The sequence below is a fragment of the Acomys russatus genome, chromosome 25, assembly GCF_903995435.1.
Source record: "Acomys russatus chromosome 25, mAcoRus1.1, whole genome shotgun sequence".
NCBI lineage: Eukaryota > Metazoa > Chordata > Mammalia > Rodentia > Muridae > Acomys > Acomys russatus.
Genome location: NC_067161.1, coordinates 15,363,321 through 15,384,496, shown reverse-complemented (window position 1 = coordinate 15,384,496; position 21,176 = coordinate 15,363,321). Strand labels below are relative to the sequence as shown.

The following is a 21,176-nucleotide window of genomic DNA, read 5'->3' as shown; positions in this document are numbered from 1 at the left end:
ACTCCCAGAATAGAGGATTCTTTAGTAGTCATCCTGAAGAGCCATATAAATCCCAGAACTTTCTGGTTTCAAGTCCACTGAGGAGAAAGAGGTTACGGAGCACAAAGCAATCTTTTAGCTAGGACTGAAGTGATTTGAGGTGTTAAACCGGGCACTTTCCTAAACAGTGTGTCTGGCTCTTATTATGCTATCATGCTGAAGGAGTGGAGCCCCCACCCTCCCCTCCTAAGGCAACGCGAGGACACACCACTGCCTCCAAAGAATGCAGCCTGATAGTGCACGCACAATTCTGAAAGCACTGCCGGTGCTAATTACAGTCACCTCATGACAATGCAGAAAAACGTCAGCAATAAATTCAAACAATAAAAAGGTACCGATTCTAAAGTTCAATGTGTAAAAACTATCATATCAAAATGAACCTAAACTGTGTGATGTCAGTTCAATGCCCTTGGTGAAGAAGACCAGTTTAACACAGCTGTTTAGGTGATACAAAAACTTCCATTATTTTAGAAACCTCTCAAAGAGCAGCTGTAAAGAAACTTCCTTTCTCCAGATCCCCCCCTTCCTCCCAACCCTCTGTTGCTGCTTCCTGAGTCACAGATTTGGTTTTCTGAAGTTAGAAACCTTTTACAACAAGACAACCACCTACAATCAGTATGGCGAAGCCTTTCCCGGGAACATGTAACTCTAAGGGTGAGAAGAGAAGTGAAAAGAAGCGCAGGTCACAAAGCCAAGGATTTCCCGTTACATTACCAGAACCCCAAATGACAAAGTGGAAACATTTACATGATCACCCACTAGGTGCCAGGCATATTATAAACACCCTATCTTTAACCGTCCCACACACTAGCAGTTACTGTTGTCCCCATACAGATGAGGATGGGGCTACTGTGTGCAGAGTCTCTAATTCCAGCACTCACTCTCCACTCAGCGGTGCTGGGTCTTTGGCCCTGCACCCAGCCCGAAGTCTTAGCTTATTCCTGCCCATCTCCCGTGACCTTTGATCTAGCTAGCCTATCACATTTACAGTCTTTAATGGTTTTCTGTCCTTACTTGGAAGCTAGACAAATGAATAAACCATGGTCAGGAAGCTAAGTATTTCAAAATTTTTAATTGCACAGATACCTCACAAACTGATCAGTAAGACTTATCATCCCTTTTGAAGTACAATCTGCCTCTATTTTAAATAGTATAAATTTTCCCTTTAACAACAGTTCTTACAAACCACAAACTTAGCCTGCAGAAATTGACATTGCAGACTAAACATTTACTATGATTTTTAGAAAAGCGTATCATAATTATCACTTTTTCCACTGAACCAAAAGGAGCCAGAGACCACAAACATTTTCCACTTTTCCTATACTGACAGGTACAATGTTCACAGTAAGCATTGAAAGAAAGAAAAAGAAAAAAAGCCAAAACTATAGACAATTTTTTGGAACTAATGTTTTTCACAATCAAAGGCTTAAAATGAGTGTCAATCTTAACAGTAAAAATTCAAACTCAAGAGACTTAAAGCTAAACACTAACTGGAGGATGATTAAAGGTGGTTCTATGTCTTACTAAACCTATGTAAGTGCACAAAAATTCGTCTTCCTCACAACGCTCTACCCACATAGGTCTGGGATCACAACTGATGCCAGGTTTAATCCAAGTCTGCTAGTCACAAACACAATCAACTAGGCCAGCTTGTCCCTGGCTATTAGACTCTCATGTATGAAATATACTGACATTTGTATATATGTTCAGATCAAATCCTGTTAAAACAAATAGCATTTTAACAGAAATATTTCCATGTTCCAGCCAACAGTCCATTCATTTCATATAACATTCAATACCACAAAATTCCACTTTAACAGAGATATGGACAATGCCTTAAAATTCGCTGTAATGAAAACTGAATTGTGTGCAATTATACTAACCATATTTATATACATAACACATGTTCATCTGTTCTGCCTCTTCTCCAAGGCTGTGCACTCCCCAGAAGGAGCTGCTGGGAACTATCAGGGGAACTTCAACAGCGCCACCTTGTGGCTATTCTGTAAACATAAGGGCCAATCACCCACATCTAAACCATTTGGAAAGAAAATTAGAAGGGAAAAAAAAAAAAAAAAAAAAAAGAAAGAAAACAAAAGAAAAGCCAAACAATAAATAGATTTGCTTGTGAAAATGGAGGCTTGGCCTCATTAGTTAGCAGCCACTGATGAGAACAATACAATCATCAACTTGAAAGACTTCCCTGACTCTTTCGGTGCAGCTCAATGCCAGGGCCCTGCAGTTGCAGTGCTATGTGCAGAGATACACCCAAGAATCCATTCACCTATACCCTTCTCTCTCACAATCAAAGATCCCTTTTCTCATGCTCCAAAATTAGACATGAATTTTATGAACTGAGTTATTGTTCTCATTAGTTTTTTGTCAACTTGACACAGCCTAGAGTAACGTAAGAAAGCACACCGCACATGCCAGGAGAACAGGCCCGTAAGCAGCACTCCTTCATGGTCTCTGCTTCAGTTCCGGTCCTGACTTCCCTCACTGGAGGACTGTAAGCTGTAGGGAAACACAGCCTTTCCTTTCCAAGTCGCTTCTGATCATGGTGCTTGATCACAGTACTAGGTAGCAACTAAGACAGCTACCATATATTTATTTAACACTCAGGAGCAAGCTAAGGACTTTCCCAGAAAAATCTCAACTCTGAGTGATTTCATCCTTTGTGCTAACTTTGAACCAATGTGTGGCCACCATCATTTTGCCCTGTGACAATGTGAAAGGGCATTTCATGGTGATTCTCTCTCTGACTCTTGTCATTCTAATCTGCCTAGTGACAAGTTGGGCTAAGCAGGTAAGTGCTACAATTCTGGATAGAAAGAGTTCTGTTTGCTTTTCTAGAGACACGCAGGGAAGATAAGACAACACTCTGGCATCCCAAGAACAGCAGCAAAGTAACTCTCAAACACTCTTCCCTCTCAGGAACAAACACAAGAGCTCTGGGAGAAAAGCACAAAGACATCAGACGCATCCCTGTCACTTGAGTACAGGCTCCAGGCCTAGGACCACAGCTTAGGTCCTGTGTGCTACAAAAGCGCCGGCAGCAGAAAAGCTGCTGTTCCTGAGGCAAGGCTGCTGCAGTAGGCACTGACTGTCAAAAGAGAGCCATCATTCCCTTTAGAAGTCAGAGCTCTACATCCTACTTAGGCAAATTGAAGATGAAACAGTTCAAATTAAAAGAGAGAAAAGAATAAGCTGTCAAAGCCCAAAGTAGAATGAAATAAGAGCCTTAAGTGGGAGTGGTGGGTACAGGTTTACATATCACTCAGACCCATGATGACGTGCCCCAAAGTGAATTCTAACATCTAATGTGGATTTAGGGGATGATGTAGCCATAGGTTCACCCAAGAACACAAACGCAGCAGGACACCGACAATGCAAGCGTGTGCCTGTGGGAGGGGGGCACAGGTAGGCACGAGTTCTCTGTACTTTTCATCGGATTTTGCTCAGGACTAAAACTGTTGTAAGTACAAAGCTTTTATACATACATACATACATACATGCATACATACATACATACATATTTTATAACACAGAAAAATGTACCCATGGGTGCACATATACATGTGTGAGAGACTGTGGGACTCCAAGGAGTGGATAGAGAAGCAAGTTTCAAAAAATGTTAACAGGCTGGAAAGGTAGCCCAATGGTTAAGAGCACTTGCTGCTCTTACAAAGGACCCAGGTTGGGTCCCTAGCACCACACAGCGGCTTATAGCCACCTCTAACTCCAATTCCAGGAAACCCAACACTCTTCCGGCCTCCATGGGCACAAGGTGCCCACACAGTGCATAGAATATATGTAGACAACACTCATACACCTAAGAGAAAATAAATAAATCTAAACAAACAAAATGTTAACAAAGATACTACCAGTTTCCTCAGTTTCTTGGCCATTTCCTAAGTATCACTGCAGACACAAGGGAACGATCTGAACTCTGTGAGGCTTGCCGAGATGCAGACTTAAGGAAAATTAGACACGTATGTCTTTTGTCTGCCTTGCCTTGGCTGGCCTCGAAATAATCCTCCTGTCCTAGCCTAATGAATTTTAGGAACAGGCATGAGCTGCCATGTCTAGCTCTATACATGTTTGCAATTATATGTAAAGGTAAAGTACAGAGTACATACATAATTAAAATTGTATATATAATACAAAAATTAAGTGTATCTTTAAAAACAAGAAAAGCAAATAAGTAAAGCAATAGCACTGATGCAGAGGTAGCCTGCGTTTCCTAGAAATACATCTAGAAAGAAAGAAAGACAGACAGACAGGTATCTACCTACCCACTCTATTTTAATAGATGGCCCTTCAGGAAGGTTAAAATGACTACAAATAGCACAGATGGCCCCAGAAATGGCTCACAGTGCAGGCACTCTGCCATTCACTTCACAGGCCTGCACTCAGCTCTACCCATGTTCAAGGACTGGGGTCTTGTGCTGCCCAACAACTGTCAGTAGAGTTTACCTGGTAACGCGGTGATAAAGTCCCGCTGCAACATGGGCTTCAGGTATGAGTTAATATGTCCATGCTGATAATGACACATCCGTGAGATAAGATGCTCCACAAATTCCACCTGATCTGACTCAGACCACTGGTCAAAGTACTTAATGCACAGGTCCTTTTCCTTCTGGTAGTTTCCCTCTGAGGGTCTCTTTCTGGAGACAATCACAGATGGCGTTCCGTTACTTATCTGTTTTGGAAAAACAAAGAAGTAAAAATTAGCTAGGAAGGTATTTAATCAGTTTTATTAGAAATACCTTTTGTCCTATAGATTTAACCCTAAAATGGCAGTTTTAACCTAAACCAATTTCATTTCTTTGTGCATTCATTCAAGATATTATTAAAATGTATTCAAGGCCCATGTATCCTCAAATTAATGACCATAGTAATTCCCAGAGTTGCAGCTGTTTCTAAAGCTAACTGGTGTCTTAGCTCTCCATTCCCTAATACCTACACAATACCACCCATCATTAGGCAACTCACTTGGAGATGACCATCTTAGAGGTACTAACTGCCCAGCCTGACAAGCTAGCATCTGACTGGCTAGTAGTCGTCTATCTTACTTCCTCAAAATTAAAAGTTAATGTCTCTCTTATATTCTCAATCTACCTCAGTAGAAAAGAGCCTGAAAGTAAATCAATCTATAAAGCTTCATTTTCTCCTAATAGTTTTGGCCCCTCCACATTAGTCCCTGTGGCATAACTGCTAAAAAGCTTAGGCTTGCCATCCCTTCTTTTGCCCCACTTCTCAGAAAATAACCCAAAGTAACTCCTGTATACCTGGAAAGGTATTCATCCTGGACGGCTTCTATATGATCAGTGCTATGATTACAGCAATGCCTTTCTCACCACTTCTTCCACCTGCCTTCCCCTGAACAGTAGCATCATCTAACCTGATGGCCAATGAGATAGCTCAGCCTGAGACTGATCCCAGGAACCCACATAGTGGAAAGAGATCATTGACTGCAGCAAGTTGTCCTGTGGCCTCCAGACTTGCACTATAAAATGTTTAATTAGTTAATTAATATTTTAAATTAAAACCATAGGATGCTGGGTACAGTCCAGAGGAAGGTCCAATTCCAACACCCTTCCCCTAAACAAGCCATATAAACTACTTCTGGATGACATCATCCAGCAATCTAGAGGCTGAAAGATGGCTCAGCAGGTAAGAGCACTGTCACTGCAAGCATGAGGCTCTGAATTCAAGTCTCCAGCACCCATGTGAAAATCCAGACAGGCCAGGTGTGGCGGCACGCATTTAATCCCCGCATTTGGGAGTCAGGCAGGTGGATCTACACAGAGAACTACACAGAACTACACAAAGAAACCCTGTCTTGAAAAAAACACATAAACAAACAAACAAACAAAATAAAACATCCAGACATGGTTGCACATGCCTGTAATGCTAGCATGGGACATATAAACAAGCAGGCGCCTCAAACTGCTGGCTGGTCAACCAGAAGAGCTGAAAGTGCAAGCTTTCAGTTCAGCAAGAGACCCTGTTCAAGGTAATATGGCTGAGAACAATAGAAGAAGACATTCAATACCCAAACACATCTGCATACTCACATACACACCCTCTCCCGTCACCATAGCAACAGCAGCCTACATCCCTAGATTGAAGACACAACCACTACTAATACTAGGGAGGACAGTACCTTCCTCTTTATGAAAAGCATCACAGTGGCCTGCTTTTGTTTAGTTTTGAGACACAGTGTCTCTGTGTGGCCCTGGCTGTCTTGGAACTCACTCTGCAGACCAGAGTGGTCAGAGATCCGCCTGCCTCTGCCTCCTGAGTGCTGAGACTAAAGGCACATGCCACCACCACCTGGTACTTCCCAAGCCATTTGTCCTAGAATAGAATACTTGCATATACCAACAAGAAGACACTAGAAGATTTTCAGAGATAAAGAGTTGACTTGCAAATGTCCATTAACTCCATATGAACTTGCTTCCAAAGTCTGATGTGGAATGAAGAGCTTTGTTGATAGTGTGCTCTCATTAGACTAAATCATCTAAGAAGGAAGCGAGCCTCTGTAACTGCTCACAGGGCACTTCTAATCTTCCTTGACAAAAATCTTTTCAGTTTCATAGCTCAAGTTATTTTATGTCTGCACTTAGAGGCAAGGTCAGAAAGCATTTATCTTCCACTTAATTTACATTAGCCGTCTGCTTCCAGCTCTCCACACCCATACAAATCCTGAATAATTCAATAGGCACCAGCTACCACCAGAGGGCAGCATTGAACAGCATTTTAAAAGTTCCCAATAGAAGACAATGTGAAAAATCTTTGCTGTGATAAATATCAATAGCAAATATAAAAGGAGACATGTAAAGCAAAGGATTACAGTGACAGTGAAGTGCATATATTACTTTGTGCCAGACTATCTTGGAAGCAGGACCTTCAATTACTGGCAAACACATCAAAAATAAAATCAAACAAAATGCCAAACAGTTTACTTTTGACAAGGAACTTTGTTGGCATCTTCAGGGCTCTCATTCAAGGAGGTTTGAAGTCATAGAGAACAAGAAGAACACATGTAGACTTGTACTATTTATTAACTGTTCATGTTTAAAAATAAAACACAAGTCCATATATTTTCTTGCCTATTCAATAAATCCACTCAGAACCTTTCAAAAAAAAAGAGAGATTACATAAAGTCACCAATATAAAAGTATAAATATAAAAGGAGATGCCTATCCTATTTTAAGTGTAACAGTATCCCAATGTTTAACAGGAAAAAATAGAACTGCCTAATTACAAGCAATTGGTAAAGCAAATTACAGCACAAGTCTCTACACAGAAGGGCTCCAGTGTTGCTGTTACAATCCAGCTTTAAATTAAGTTAAGACCCGACTGACCAGAGGCAGCTCTTAAAATGATGGAAAGGAACAAAGGTGAGGTGCAAAATCTTGTGGTGCTAGAAACACGCACATCTGTGGAAGGGGAGCACACCAAGACAAACTCAGGCTGCACGTCAAAATGCCAGCTGTGGAGTCCTACAGACTGCATGTGTTCCTCTTTTACTTAACATCGGGTGACAGTTTTCCACAACATCTGCTTTCACAACAGGTTAAATAGAATTGTGTCAACACTCTGCATCTGCACACTGCTTCCTAACTCACAGGGCTTTCATACCAGTTTCTCATTTAATAGGCAAAAGGATTGTTCTTTCATTTACCATCAAGTTTCCCACTGAGTAACCAACTAGGAGGTGCATAGATGAAGAAACCTGGATGAGAAAGTGCTGGGAACCACTGCAAACTGGAGGGCCAACATGTTTGTTTTACATATAATGTTCAAAAAGACGAACACACGTGCATCCAATGTTTGGGAGCACATTTTCCAGCTCCTATTTCCAGCTCCCTGGTGGGTCCAGACAAACCCTACTGGCATTATTTACCATGTTTCACTTTGTGTTGAATTTGCTGGGCATACATTATTCTAGCTAACTAACCTACCTTTGTAGTTTTCAAATGAAACCAGGTTGTTTTTTTGTTTGTATGTTTGTTTTTGTTTTGTTTTACTCTATATATGCTGTGCCTTTACTCATGTCCTCACAAAGGAGAAAAAAATGTTCACCAGAATAATTACTGAAAACACTAAATCATGAAGGGCTGGCTGCGTGTTCCCCAGAACCCCACAACAAAGCCTGGGAGACTGAACAGGAAAGTAAGAGAGCCACGAAAGGAGACTGAGATGGGGAAAGAACCCCACAGGAAGAGCAAGGCAGGAGGGGCGTGGCACCAACGAAGAAAAGCAGCAGCCTGCAGGACTGGCACTGGCATAAGGTTTGCACTTGGCTCTGAGCTAAAAGCATCCCATTCCTGGGAAGGAGGATTTCCACACGCGCTGTCTTGGGTCATAAAGTCGGTATTTCAGGACACTGCCCTTTTGGAACCGTTCAGAAAACTCCGAAGATATTTACTACTAGTCAGGACGGTTCCCTGAGGAAGTGATGGACAAATAGGATGGCTCCTGAATCCTGCAGCCCTTCGCAAAGCAAAGGCTAGGCTCTGGTCTCGGTGAGGACACGAGCAAAGGCGGAGCTTATCTACAGTCATCTGCCAGCTTATCGTGCCTACCTGCCAAAGAGCACTTTTCTTTGGGGACTCATCTTCATTTTGATCTTCCATAACTGAAGTGTTCTAAAGGGGGAAAAACAGGTTATTTGAATTATGCCAACTTCTGCAAAACCTAAGTGACTACAAGACATAAACTTTGAGATCCCAAACTTTACATATGGCTGGTGGTAACACATGCCATTTTGGGTCAGGAACCTATATTCAGCTTTCATAAATCAATAGAAAGCATACAGCTTTCACTTATGGGTACTGGGCATGACTGGAAACCAGCTAACTTGTGGGGAAGGGTTGAAGGGCACCTTCATCATCATCGTTGTTCTATGGCTTGTGGCAAGTCCCCTATGGTTGCACAAAATGTATCCTAGAAATGCCTGCTGTTTGGTAATACATCCCATCCGCCAGCAATGACAAGTGACAAGACCCTGCACATACCACACCTCCTTCCCCTCCTCTCCCTCCATAGCTGTTCTGGAGAATGGCCTCGCTATCTCTCCCAGCAAAATCGGAGGAGTGCCCCAACCTTCTCCCTCAAGAAAAAGATGTTGTTAGTCACTAACAGGCTGACTTGCCTTTGGAACATATTTCCTTTCCCTTTTGTGTTTACAAAGAAGCACTGTGCAATTATCCCTTTGGTAACCTACTGGCTCAACAGCTGCCCATTAACTGGAGAGAATACATGATTGGGTTTTCCCTTTTGAAGGTCCTACCTAACTAGCAGCCAAGGGAGCCTTAATGAGATGGGACAGTAGAAGGGTTGTGGTCTGAAAGGAGTGACAGCTCACTCGCAGCCAGGGGCACTCCAGGGTTCTGCCCCAAACCTAGAACTCTAAGGTCTGAACACAAATCTTAAACTCCAGCAGCTGCTCTGCAGTGTTTTTTTGGAAGGTTCATTACAGATCTATTAAAGTTGCCAGCATTCTGGAATCTCTGTTTACATCTTCAGGGACAAACTTCTTTCTCAAATCCCCCCTTCTTTTCTTTTAAGTCCTAACATATTTGGACCCAACCCAGAGTACTTCCTAACAGAGCAATGGGAAATCTCCCAACAGTTGACAGGAGTCACCACTGAGCATGAGTCACTGCTGCCTGTGTCAGTGGCACATAATAAGAGAGCCAAAGCCAGACACTGGACTCAGTGTGGGACCTTGAGCAAGTGAAGTCACTCATCAAACTGAGCCACGGGATGTGGTGAGACCACTAGCGCTGCACCTCTGTCAAAGATGCCCTCCTTCCCTGCTTTGAGGACACTACTCTCCCAACGTTTCCTTGGCACACATGTACAACTTCAGTGACCTGGACAAAGCATAATGGCTCTAAAGGGCAAATCTTCCTAAATATACCTTAAAAGTTCCGGAACGTCAAGGCTAATAACAGAGTGAAGGAGGAGGGGGTGGCAGAGGCAGTGTGTCCTAGTGTTCAAAACCAGGGGCAGCAGTAGACAATCCTAAAGGAGAGGGAGAAGCTGACAAATGCTGTGCTTATGAAGGTCTCCTCACGTCACTGTCCTTTACAGCTACCTAGAATGGCCTTGGAGACTATCAAGTCCAACTGGCTTCATTAGAAAACTAGGCAACATGAGAATGAGACTCAGCACCTCACGCCCTGTGCATGAAGTTACAAAGTGGTATGTCACAGTGGTGCCCAAGAATGACAAGGGCGTGGGCAGGCAGAGAAGGACCTAGACGACCCCAGACACCCAGGAACCCCTGGCACCAATAAGATGAACAAGCAAGTGGTGGAGAGATGGAAGAGAAAGAGAAGCAGAACAGTGTGTGCACAACGAAGAGATGCAGAACCAGAGACTTGAAGGTAGTCAGAAATAGCCAGTGATGCCACCTGAGGCCATGATGAGGTCCTTGCCCATGCTGCCGCTGAGAGCCTTTTCTGGGTCTGTGGCGCTGCAGCAGTGGGGGTCTATTACCACAAAGGTCTCTGTTCTGGGTGCCACCTGGGGCCATATTGATGTCTGAGGGCTGTGCAGAACTAGCCCCATCCCTCAATAGCTACAGCACTAGCTAAGGAGAGCTGGTCCCATTCCTAGCCTGGACAGTGTGGCAGAGTTGGTACAGAGAGCATGCAAGTGGCAGAGTGTCCATGCCCCTTGCCTGGGCAGCACAGCAGGGCTGGCCCTAGTGGTGTGAGCATGGGTTAGATGGCCTCAAGGGTGTAAGCTCAGGACAACTGGCCCCACCATGTCTTACCTGTCATGTTGTAGCTTGTAGTGACAATAAGTGAGGGAGATATGCATCCCCTCCCTACCCCTAGCCACCTGCAGCAGGTGAGAGACCTGGTCCTGCCCCTTGCTAGATGCAGCAATGGGTGAACTAGCTAGGGCAGTGATGGAGAGCTCACCCTGATGGGGTGGATGCAGGAGAGCTGGTCCTGCCCCTTGCTAGATGCAGCATTGGGTGAGCTACCTGGGGCAGTAATGGAGAGCTCAGCTACCACTCACGCCCAGGGCCTGGACTTTGAGTTGGCCCACCCCAACATCCACTCCATCTGTGATCTGCTGGGGCACAAGAAGGGGCGGCCCTGCAGATTCAAAGCTGCAGGACATCCATGACACAGGGCAACAACAGAATATCCAAAGAGTCCCAGTGAGGATCCAGTATTGATAGTGTAGCAGAAGCCAGAACCTGGCCAACAACTCACTGCAATGAACATTTGCAAATAAAGATGTATGGACAAAGGGTACATAGTGTGACATACTGTGATACACTACAGCTTCCATGATGAGATGTGCAGAGGGGGGAGGGGCGTTGCAAGGGCAAAGGGTGGCTAGGAAGGGATGGGGGATGGGGGAGACTGGGGTATGTGATGTAAATCAATTAAAAAAAAAAAAGACTGGCAAGAGGACAACAGCATGTCTGGAAGCACGAGGAAAGCATGGGCAGGGAGGGAGGTAAATGAGAGCCAGGGCCCTCATATCTCACAAGGCCTGGGACACAGTCTAGCTTAAACCTTCGGGAATTCAGACAGTGTCTTGGTTCCTCGCAGCCTGAATATGGCAGTTAGAAAGAGTGGTTTTGACCTAAGTAACAAGATGCTTTTCTTCACTCAAGAAAGAAGCAACAACGTCAGGAGACCTGCAGACTATACCAGTAACACCATCACCACAGTGAGCTTTAACTCACCTGTTCCACAATAACAAAAAGCAGCATTTATCCAGCTGAGAGGATGGCCGTTCTTGTGAAGAAATGCCAACTATCCTCTTCAGGCTGGACTACAGAGGCTGACTGTAGACACCTCAATGACACCCTCTGAGGGCCAGGCTAACTCCCCTCCTACACATTTCCCCAGCTCCTCACACAACACCACACAAGCTGTCCTGACAGAGCTGGTTTGCATCACTTTCTTCTCACTTCTACAACTCAAACATGGGCCCTCATTTTGCTGGGAAGGACCTTAACAGTGGACCGCATTCCCAGCGAATCATTTCCAAATAGTATTTAATCCTACGTGGCATGAGAGACGCTGAGAGGAAAAAGGGCCTGTGGTCTCATTAAGTCTGAGAAACACTGCCTATGCACATGAGCACACGCAGTCACCTGCTCACGCAGTAAGTGACTACTAGACTACTGTAAATTCTGTAACAAACTAGAACTCTGAGTCAGACCAAGACAGTTTATACTACCTCCCTCAAGGCAGTTGGACATGAGCAGTAGTAATATCTGCTCATAGCTTAACACAGATCTGCAAACACTGGACTATGGCAACAGTCTTATTCCTCCCATTTCCACAAGTAGCTCTGGCACAAGGGAAAGGGCCATTTTGACAATCACAAGCAGAAGCCATTTCTCCGTTACCTTTCTCAATCTATACAGTGTTGTTGGTTAAGTGGTGATGGGAACTTCTCCTCAGAGAACTGTCTGTGCCGTGTGAAAGGCAGTACTCTAGGAGTTTATGCTGTGTGGTGGCCTTCAGATAACACTGCAGTCCCTTCAGCGTGGCTCCAGAACAGTATTTGAGGCTCTTCACACACAGTATGACTGTAGCACAACCGCACATCTCCCTCCTACACTAGTCCCCTGTGGAAAAGCCTGAAATCCCAGGTTCTTGGAAGGCTAAGACAAGATCAGTGGGTCAGAAGCCAGCCTAGACTACAGAGTGAGTAGTGCATGCCTCCAGTCAAACAGGTAGATATGTACACCTACTACCTCCTGGGGTAAGCTGCTTACCGTCAAAACAGTTATCTGAGAAACTTTAATAACAGGAGTTCTTACTAGAGGACCACGGGCTTTAACAAAATTTTTATAATTTCTTCAAGTAATTGTGATTTATGTCTCTTTTTAAACCTCACTGCTATGGCAAAATGGTGTGGCTCGTGGTATCAGTAACCTAAAGGAAGAAAGCCCCACTGATTCGGCAATGGACCCAACCCAAATGCAAGAGTCCAGAACTGCTGGTACCTTCTCAAGTAACATTCAATTACATTAAAAAAAAAAAAAAAAAAAAAAAAAAAAAAAAACAAAAAAAACAACCACTCCACACCTTACGTAGCAGTTCCACCAAGAACAGAAATGACAACAGTTGTCATTTTGATGGCTATGCATGTTCAAGAGCCACGGCCCACATATGGAGGTCAGAGGGCATTGCAGTTGGTTCTCTACTTCTGCCTACCATGTGGGTCCCAGGGACCAAACACCCAGCTTTACCTTTTCCTACCAAGCCATCACAGCAGCCAAAAAGTTACCATTTAATGCTTGCTCACAATAATCAGCTTTGAAACTTGTAAAATTTTATATGAATTTCTTCCATTCCTTACAACAACCTATATGACAAGTACACAAATTCTGTTTTACCAATACTCAGAAGTATACAAGTGGCCTGATATGTCACACCAGTGTCAGGCTTCAGAGCCAGCCTCTTCCTCCATGCACGTGTGCCTCAGTAACAGGCGCACATAGCTAGCTGGAGCCCTAGGAAGACCCCAATCTTGTTTTAAAGACACCTTTTCTACCATCACAAGGAAACTACAGGCACCGAGGATGAGGCTTTCAAAAACCATTCTGCACTAGGCCCCAGTGGAAGGGCCTGTAATCCCAGGTTCTTGGGAGGCTCAGACAAGATAATGGGTCAGGAGCCAGCTTAGACTACATAGTGAGTGCAAGCCGTTATGGATAGCTTAGCCAGACCATATGTCTCAGAGCTACAAGTAAAAAGAGGCTGGTGCAGCTGGGTAGTGGAGCGCTTGCCTGGCTTCACCCACAAGGAAGCCCCAGGCAGTATCCCAAATCTAGAGCAAGCAGCACAGGTTTTCATGCTGAGGAGGAGACACTGGCTTCCTCAGTTGGATCACTTAATAGGATCTCCATTAATCAAAGATAAAAGAATTTTTTTTTTAAATTTTAAACTAATATTTAAAAGTGTCCTAAGATACATGTAGTAGTCTGACAAAAGCTCAACGGAAATAGCTGTCTTCTCCCCCGCAACTTTGTTAACATTTCTCCCAGACTGGAAAGGAGAAAACAAGTGGCAGCTACCACAGCCTGTGTAAAGTGTTTTCTGCCTTCTCACACTGTCATGACAAACAATGGAACTGCCAGTCTGGCTCCAAAATATCTCATCTCCATTTTCTTTTACCTTGTAGCTGAGCAGTGAAGTTTCTTTGCTGGAAGGTGCCACCAACTAACACAGAATGAATTTCACTTCAAAAACTCCCCATTTTGAGAATCATTTAAAAGAAACAATTCTTATTTTTAAAACTGTAAATTCTGTGGTAAGAGGTTGTGAATCACTAAGACATTCTATCTGACAACAAAAAAACTTTCCCCACAAAAAAAGTGTCCCTGTCTCTAGAAAGCAAAGGTTACAAACAGGAAGGAATGTACTTTTATATACTGAATAAAATTTCACAGCCAGGTGTGGTGGTGCATGCCTTTAAATGCCAGCACTCGGAGGCAGAGGCAGGTGGATCTCTGTGAGTTTGAGGCCAGCCTGGTCTACAAAGTGAGTCCAGGACAGCCAAGGCTACACAAAGAAACCCTGTCTGGAAAAAACAAAACAAAACAAAACAAAAAACCCACACACAAAGGACACCAAAAAGTTGTTAATGTGGTTTTCCAGACATTTCTCTACCTCTGAGGAAACAGGTTTTAGGTCACTGCCAAGTTCTGTGTGGTCTAAGACAGGTCTCAGATGACTATATTAACTTTTCTGAGTCTGGCTTCCTTTGTGTAACACTGTATCATTGAAATTCTTAAATACAACAAGATTTCCTTCTTTTTCATTTCTGTATACTATTCTGGGAATTATTTACTACTCAAAAGCAGACTGTTTGCTTACATAAGGCCCAGGTTCAATCCTCAAAACTCCAAAATTTAGCTGGTCAGGCACACAGCTGCTTCCCCCCTCGCTTCTCCTTTTTTATTTGGTGCTAAGGGTCCCACTTAGGGCTTCATGCAAACAAGCCAAGCACTACTGGGCCACATCCCAACACATTTTCAGCATTTAAAAACAGCTCTGCCATGCCTTCTGGTGTGCACATGTGTGATGCTATCAGGTCTATTTACAAGTACAACTGGACCACTGCAGCATATACTAATATTCTCCCAAAGTGTGTGCCTGGCTATGATTTCATCAGGGTCTTGTTTTCATAATATTTATTTTTTCCATAGCTTATTTCTACAGCACCACTGATTTTTCCAGTCATAAGGTTATATGTAGCTCCCTTTCTGACTTAAGTGTAACTTAAAAATATGTGAAATGTGTAGAAGCACAAATTACGGTATACAGATACACAGCTGTCTCTCAAGACCCATTCAGACTTGACCTCAGGAACCTCCTCAGAAACCAAAATGGAAGGACAACTTCGTGTCTGCACTTAAGCTGCATATATGCTCTTTAAGTCACCTCCAGACTCCTCACAATCCTGTCCATAAAATGCTGTGTGAGCAAGCAGCTGTCAAACTGTACTGCTCAGTGAATAATGAGGACAGGAAAATCATGTAAACGACCATTACAAATATAGTGGGGTTTTTTCCTATTGTTTGTTTTCAGTATTTTTACCCTGAGGTTGGTGAAATCTCCTGGTGCAGCTGGACAGCCATCTGTATACCACAAATTGTGAAGACATGCACAACTATTGCCAAATGGTGAGACTTTACTTTTGAAGATTTTATTGTGTGAGTGTTCGCCTACATGTATGTACGTGCACCATGTGTGTGACTGTCCCTATAGTGGTCAGAAGAGAGCTCTGAAAGCCCTGGAACTGCTGTGTAAACAGCTGTGTGCTGCCATGTGGGTCCTGGAGACTGAACCCAAGTCCTCCACAAGAGTAGCAAGTGTTCTTAACCACTGAGACATCTCTCTAGTCCCTGGAGAGACTAATTCGGCAATAAAAAGGGTATGAATCACACTGGATGGGAATCTCACCATGCAAATAAAAAATAGACTTTAAAGGTAAATATATGTATGTATGTTTTTGGTTAGTTTGTTCTTTTTGTTTTTTACTTAAATATTTATTTAGAAAAGTGTCTCCCTTAAAAACCGACCATCAGCAAAAGTAAGAGGATCCACACACAGAACACTTGACACACGCACTCTACTCTCAGGGAAACAGTAGCCAACTATCTAACTTTCCAAAAGGTCCACAGAACAGGTGACAAGGGCCTCGCAAAGGATCTTACTGCGAGAAAATGATCAAAGATAGCCCTAGCACTCAGAAGGGCTCCTTTAACCACTGCAACCAGCACAAAATGCATACAGTTGAGTTTGTTCGTTCTGCCACCTTAACACTTAGGGTACCTCCTGACATCTGCAAATGGAGAAGCAAACATGTGTCCAGAGTAAGCACCAGCTAGCTACTACCCCATCTTCCCAGCTCCAAAGTTATTTTTATAAAATTGTGTTTGTTTCTCAGTTTTTTTCGTAACCTAGCTACCACACAAATAATTGAAACTCTATTATATTACTTTAACAAGCTTCACAGCACAGGAACTGAGCAGTTATTATTTTATTCTTTTATTTTCTTAAACAAGCTTCATAGCATTAGGAACTGAGCAGTTATTGTACTATTCTTAACCCTCTAAGCTCATTTGGCTTCCTCCCAGTGTGCATCCCAGAGATACCAGCACTTTGTAGCTTTCCCTATTCCACCTCCACTCTCCTGATGTCTCCTGGGCCTCTGCCATGGCTCAAAACCCTTCTTCCTCTTCTCACTCCTCCTCCCCTGGCTGGCAGGAAGTCCAGCCCTATTCTCTCCCCTGCTCAGCGATCGGCTGTAAGCTGTTTTACTGGCTTATCAAGGGACAATTGGGGAGCAGTGTTTATAACAACATTGGGACAGGAGATTCTCATAACAAGGATTGCAACCAGATATGGGGGAGGGGGTTACAGAAATCAGCATTTGAATTACACAATAAGCTAGTACACTGACAGAAATGTGATTTCATTGTCCTTGATCCTTTTCTATATTTCCCATGTCCTTTACAAAACACACAGGAAGAAAAACATGCATGCCATTTCTGACCCTCAACATGCTAGAGACAAAATCTTTATTAAACAAGGAGGAAAGCTTGCCTTGCTGCTAGCATAGACATAACATAAAAACACCTACAATACTGCTAACGAGTCAAAATCATCCAAAGTTTGCAAAATGCTTTTTATCTTGTTTCGCTTCTACTAACAGGCACTGTAAAAGAAAACAGAAAACATCTACCAGCAACACCTGCCAAAGCTAGAAATACTATAGCATATCACAATTGCTACTTACATTATTGTCCAAGTACAGCTGGTCAAATCCAGCTAAGACTAAACCATAACATCAAAGCAACTACACAGACTGCATCATGATAGTTACAATGCAGAAGCCACCATTTGGTAAGTAACGAAAACTGAAGAAATAAAAGGAAAATAAAAACAAAAAACCTAAGTCCACCAAAACTGTCAAAGAACAAAGAGATAACAGATTCAACACAACTGCAGTCAGAGTATCACTAGGCTTCCTATGGCAAACCCCTACCGGCTGCCCTAATGCCCCCACTGCCACATAATCACACACAATCAAAGCAATCTAAAGAACTCAGCTAAGGGATACACACCGCAGAATACTAAGCATTAGCATATAACTTTAGTAAAGGACAGCCATGCAGGCGATGTGTAAATAAATGATCAACAGAGGGACAGATGCAAACACAAATCTACAAATTAAGTTTACCTGACTAAACACTGACCTTTCAGTGCAATAGGAAGAAAGTGGTCTTTAAAAACACCATATCAATTGATATTTTAACATACCTTAATCCTTCTCCTAGTTCCTCTACACAACCTACTCTACATTAGGGACTTAAATGTAAATGATAAATAAGAAAACTATTATTATGAATCCTCAATACATTCTTATTGGGCAAGTTTTCTTAAATAGAACGCATAATTTACTGTTAGAATAAATGTGATAAATTGCACTACAGTTAAGTAATTCTGTTCATTAAAAGTATTACGTGTATATTTGTACTTATGTATAGAGACCAGAAGTCAGAGTCAGATGTCTTCCTTGATCCCTATGTAATTTACTTTTTAAATAAAAACAGTCACGTCTGGAGCTCATGGATTCCGTGGGGCTGGCTGAGCAGTGCACTCCAAGGATCCTCCTGTCTCTGCCTCTCCAGGGCTGTGGCTACAGACGTGGACCACTGCCCCTGGCTGGGGTCCTCATGCTTGGACAGCAGGGACTTAACTGAGTGAGCCTCCCTTCCCAGCCCCTGAAAGCATTATTACATGCCCAAAAGTAGTTTACACATGGTGACAGGGAAAACAGCCTAAAAGTGACTGCAATGATGCTTCATCGAGAGCTATAAGTATTCTAATATTATAAATAAATACAAATTAACCTAACTTTAGCCCACCCCATCCCGAGAGAGAGAGAGAGAAAGGGAGAGAGAGAGAGAACACAAGGTGTGGCAGTGCACACCTGTAATCCCAGCATTCAGCGAGGCAAGAGGCAGGCCAATCTCTTAAGAGTTCTAGGCCAGCCTGGTCTATAAAGTGAGTCCAGGACAGCCAAAACTACACAGAGAAACTCTGTCTCGAAGAAGGGGAAAAAAATTAAAAACAAACAAACCAACCCTCTAAGAGTAAAAGCGATGCATCATGGGTAGAAACTAAGAAACACAGAGAGTCCTCGAATCAAAGTATCTGGGTATGGTATAGCTCAGTGGCAGAATGCTTGCACAGCATGCAATGAGGACTAGATTCAACCCCAACCACAGTGGGAGGAGAGGTGGGGTACAAGAAAAGAAAGAAGGAAGGAATGCTGAAAATATTCTACACACATTTTTCTTGGTACTAGACAGCTCAAGAGGACAAAATAAAGTATAAGTGATGAGGGGGGCAAATCTAAGAAGTAGGTATCAAATTTAACACTACTAAAAAGAGGTTTGAAGTAATCTGCTTTTTAAATGTGCCTAAAATTGACAAAAGCTGACCATGCCAAATCTAAAGAAATAACCTTCATAAACAAGAAAGATTAGAAAATAGTATGTAATTTAAAACAATCTAAAACTGGAAATAATTCCCATAAAAAGTAAGTCTTCAAAAGAACCAATGCTACAGAGAGAACCACATGGCGCTCAGGAACCGTGTGTGTCTGTGGACGGAGTGCTCTGTGGACTCTCTGGGTTTTGCTTTATAACTTGCTGTTGGAAACTATTGAAGATGCTTCCCCGATTTATAGGTCAGCACACTTCCAAAACTGACACCAAAACTCCTCGTGGGCAAACTCATGTGGAAATAACTGTGCAAGTACTCAGGAGAGGGAGGAGCCTGGGGAGCACTCGGGCAGATGTCAAAGCTTCAGCCTCTGCAGGTCCAAGCACTCAATTTCTCTGCTTCAGCATGAAAGGAGCAAAGGCATCAAGTAAAGAGATACCAGTGGCTGAGTAAGCACGGACTGTATTTACATACAGGGCTGGATCTGCCAATGGGTCAGTGTGCCAAACCCTGGTGTAACAGAAGAGAGAGCAGAGAAGCACCCCCCGGGACATGTGAGACTTGACCAGGCTCATAGCAGCATCCCAGTGACTGGAGAAGCTCTCAGTGAGTACTGTGAGGACATCGTCAGCAACTTGGGGGCATAAAATCAGATCCACACTTTGCAGAGCCTACACAATAGACTTCACAAAGACCAGAAACCTGGAGAGGGAAACCTGGAGAGGGAAACTCGATGAAACTGTTACAGCCTAGTGTAGCTAAAAGTCATGTGGCAATGAAACAAACCACGGGGGGGGGGGGGGGGGGGGGGGGGGGGAAGACAATTAAGACCACAGATAAAAAGCACTAAAGTTCCTTTTAAATCAGAGGGAACGGGAAATAAAAAATCAGAGGGGACAGGAACATGCTAAACTTTCAATAGAAAAATGAAGAAATGGGAAAGACCTCAACAGGGACTTCATTATTTCACAGCAATTACACTAAAGAGTGGGCTTCGTTCTAACATCTCATCCATGGTCACAACCCACCTTGACATAAAAGTATTTGTAAAGGCAGAAATATGATCCTTAATGACAGGAACATGCTAAGGCTTCCTTATCATTAGATGGGTGCAAACTGAAGCCACACATTTTCTCTGAGCTTACTAGCAGCTACCCAGCAGTATAAAAGCATGGTGGTCAGCAGGCAGGCATGCTCATCTTGGCAATTTCTAATGAAATGAAATATGTCTATACCTCTCCATCTAGCAACTTTGCCACTAGGAATTTTCCCTAAAGAAAAACTAAAATTTAATCACAATAAAAAACGCTTGTGTACAAGGCTGCTGAATGTCACTGCTTCTGAGCATCAGGGTTACATGACTGGCACTTTTACCATGGTGGTCTGCTACTCATGAGTTCAGGTGTGTTTGTTTTCAAAAGTAAAAAAGTATTCATTTGGTATTTACTTCTCAGTAACCTAAGTCATTCTAAATCTATTTCCTAGGTCTTCAGACTAAGCAAGTGAAAAAGAGGAAATTACATATCATATTTCTCAGCATTAGAAGGGGGAATTATAAACTGTGTGAGGTGGCAAATCCCTTAATCCCAGAACTCAGAAAAGCAGGTGGATCTCTGAGTCCAAGACCAGCCTGATCTACAGAACAAGTTCTAAGACAGCCAGTGCTACACAGAGAAACCCTGTCTCAAAACAAACAAATAAAAAAGCAAAAGGAAGTTATAGATATAGGAAGGGTTGCCCAGCTGTGTGTAGTATCTCATACTGAGGCTACAAGTTTGATGCCAGCCTGTGATACACAGTGAGTTCCAAGAAATTATGGACAATTTGGGGGCAGTGGGTCCAGATCGGCACTATAGCACATGCTTAGCATGCAAGAAGCCCTGGGATCAGTCCTCAGTACTACCACTCAAAAACATTTCTGTGCTTTTGTTTTCCCAAGACAAAGTCTCACTATGTAGCCCTGGATGTCCTGGAACTCACTACATAGGTCAGGCTGGCTTCAAACTCAAAGATCTTCCTGCCTCTGCTTCCTGAGTGGTGGGATTAAAGGTGCATACCGCTATGCCTGGCTTAAATAAATATATATAATATTAAATATATATGTGTGTGTAT

At 43.1% G+C, this 21,176-nt stretch overlaps 1 protein-coding gene across 1 annotated transcript in view; it reads right to left on the bottom strand.

Annotated features, from left to right (window-relative positions):
• The window catches only part of Fbxw11 (F-box and WD repeat domain containing 11), a 100,299-nt gene that overhangs the window by 26,750 nt on the left and 52,373 nt on the right, over positions 1 to 21,176 (bottom strand). The window contains exon 3 of the mRNA XM_051168066.1: positions 4,516 to 4,741. Within this exon, the coding sequence (XP_051024023.1) occupies positions 4,516 to 4,741 (226 nt within the window). The remainder of the gene's footprint in view (positions 1 to 4,515; positions 4,742 to 21,176) is intronic.